This window comes from Onychomys torridus, chromosome 6 (assembly GCF_903995425.1).
Source record: "Onychomys torridus chromosome 6, mOncTor1.1, whole genome shotgun sequence".
NCBI lineage: Eukaryota > Metazoa > Chordata > Mammalia > Rodentia > Cricetidae > Onychomys > Onychomys torridus.
Window position 1 is genome coordinate 68,333,269 of NC_050448.1, and position 2,812 is coordinate 68,336,080.

The 2,812-nt window shown below is 40.8% G+C and overlaps 1 protein-coding gene across 1 annotated transcript; it reads right to left on the reverse strand.

The window, feature by feature from the left end:
- Window positions 1-2,139: 2,139 nt before the first annotated feature.
- Window positions 2,140-2,556, reverse strand: LOC118586192 (late cornified envelope protein 1C-like). Its single transcript, XM_036191343.1, has one exon. It carries the CDS (start codon window positions 2,554-2,556, stop codon window positions 2,140-2,142), a length of 417 nt encoding a protein of 138 aa, XP_036047236.1.
- Between the last annotated feature and the right edge of the window lie 256 nt (window positions 2,557-2,812).

Consider the following 2,812-nt stretch of genomic DNA (forward strand, 5'->3'; position numbering starts at 1 on the left):
AAAGGGGAAAAAGAAATGTATATGTTAATTGTCATTGTGTTGTATTTGTTGTTGGTTCTTCTAATTATGGTTTCATATTTTGTTTCACAGTCTATTGACTATGTCCATTCCTCTTTTCATTCTGAAATATTGCTTCCTATATTTTCTTTAGATTTTAATAAAACTTTTATTATGTTGAGTGTGTGTGTGTGTGTGTGTGTGTGTGTGTGTGTGCTCACAAGAGTACAGATGAACACCAAGGCCAGAGGAGTCTGACTTTCCTAGAACTCAAGTTAAAGGTGATGATTATGAGCCAACTGATGTGGCTGCTGAGAATGAAACTTGGGTCTTTTGGAGGAATAACATATGCTCTTAACCTCTGAGCCATCTCTAGTTCCCAAAGATTAGACTTTTAGACCTTTCATATCATAGAAAAATTTCTCCATCAATTGTAGCAGATAGTGTCACTGGGTACATTGCTTTAGGTCGTCAGTTGTGAGCTTTCAGTACTTGGAATACAATGCTCCAGGTCTTTGGACTTTCAGTTTATATTGAGTATCAGCCGTTATTCTGATAGTTATCAGAATATATGTGACTTGTGCTTTTTGTCTTTTGTCTTTCAATACACTTTTTTGTTCTGTATACTTAGTTTTTAACTAAGACATACCATGGGGGTTTTCTTTTCTACTCTTGTATATGGTGTTCTATGTGCTTCATGTATCTACAAAGGTGTGTTGTTCCCTAGTTTGGGTAAGTATTCTCCTGTGATCTCATTAAGGATCTGATCTATCCAGTGGCCTGGAATTCTCCCTCATCTTTTCCTATAATTAGAATATTTGTTCTTTTCATGGTGTCCTACATTTCCTACAAGTTGTTTTCCCCAGTGGTTTAAAAAACATTTAATAATCCTTGTTTATTTCATCTAGATTATTTACTATTATTTGCTTATTTAATCTAGATCAATGGTTCTCAACCTTCCTAATATTGCAACCCTTTAAAACAGTTGTGGTGACCCCAACCATAAAATTATTTTTGCCGCTACTTCATAACTGTAATTTTGCTACTGTTATGAATCATAATGTAAATATTTTGGGAGATAGAGGTTTGCCAGTGGAGTCATGACACACATGCAGAACTGCTGATCTAGATTGTCTACTTTATATTTGAATCCTGACATTCTGTCTTCTGCTTGATCCATTCTACTTGTAGTGATTTTCCTTGAGTTTTCTGGTGGTGTTATTGGGTTTTTCAATTCCATCTTCATTTCAGCTTGAGTCCTCTACAATGTTTAATCTCTGTTTTGAACTTAATCTTCAAATCCTGGATTGTCTTTGTAGGTTGCATCAGCTTTACGTGTCTGTCTCTTTAGGCCTCACTCAGACATTTACTAGTTTGAAGTTCATTGAACTTCAGCTTTGTGACTTCTTTAAACTCCTTGAATTCTTTGATGAAGTTTATGGTTGTTCTTTTAAATTATGTGTCTTATGATTCATCTAGATAATTCTCACTATGTGTAGAAGTTGGAATCAAACATCATAGCTTATTGTCTAAATAATCAGCTAAATACCTGCTATGTAATGGACACATGGCTTGTTAGCAATTTTCACTACAGTGAGATGTTCTAGATGTTGCTGAGCTCTCACATCATACTAGCTGTTAGAAATGCTGCCATCATAATTATTAACACAATGGAGTAAAAGCTATAAAGCAATAAAAAACAGATATGTATCCATAAAGAGACAAGAAAACCAAAGGACAACATGTGAGAGAGAATGATCATCACTGTATGCAGAAAGGATGATTGAGGAGCCACTGTCCACACACTGTGGGTTGACCTGCTACTGTTCCACACAGATTCGGGCTTTTGAGTCATCTTTGGAACAATTGAGTCTCAACTGGCAAAGCTGATCTGTAAGACACTTGTGGTTAAATGATCAAGAGTCAAGAGAAGATTGTTAGGGAAGACTTTATTATTTTGTAACAGAGAAGACAGGCCCTTTAACAAGGAGAGACATTCAGTACTTTCCTCAAAAACTACAGTATCTCACACCCCAGGACACTGAGGACAGCAGGAAGAGAGAAGAACAAAAGTCCAGGGCAGGTCTTTGAACATGACTTCCTTCCCCACTGCTTGTCTAAAATATTAATGGCTCACTCAGGTCAGCAGCAGTCTCCAGACTGCTGGCTGCTGCCACAGCAGCCACTGCTGCCACCACTGCTGCAGCATCCACTGCTGCCTCCACTGCTGCCACAGCAGCCACTGCTGCCACCACTGCTGCAGCATCCAGAGCTGTGACGATGGCGACGGAGAGATCTGCGGGGTCTGTGGTGGCTCAGGCAGCAGCCACCACCCCCAGAGCTGCAGCAGCCCCCAGAACTGGAGCCACAGCCTCCCCCAGAGCTGGAGCCACAGCAGCCCCCAGAACCCAGGCTACAGCAGGAAGACACAGGGGGGCACTTGGGAGGACACTTGGGAGGACACTTGGGGGGACACTTTGGAGTCTGGCACTTGGGAGGGCACTTGGGGGCACACTTGGGAGGGGGCTGGCACTGCTGCTGGCTCTGCTGGCAGGACATCTTGGCTGGTCAGTGCTCAGAAGCTGTGGGAGAGTCACACATATGTCAGACCCAGGATCCTGGGGCAGCCTATCCACCTCTAAATTCCAATGTTATTTATAGAAACTCCATATTCAATAGTTTTATTTCAGACAAATCCCAAGGACCTTGCAATACTGGCCTGTAGAGCCAAAATTATCCTATAAGTTTTGAGAGGAGAAAAGGGGTGCTTATTCTTTTTAAAAATTCATTTTCCTGTAACCCTTAAGTTTGTAGA

Excerpts from the sequence above, each read along its gene's own strand:
- LOC118586192 (XM_036191343.1), bottom strand. The coding sequence starts at position 2,556 with ATGTCCTGCCAGCAGAGCCAGCAGCAGTGCCAGCCCCCTCCCAAGTGT.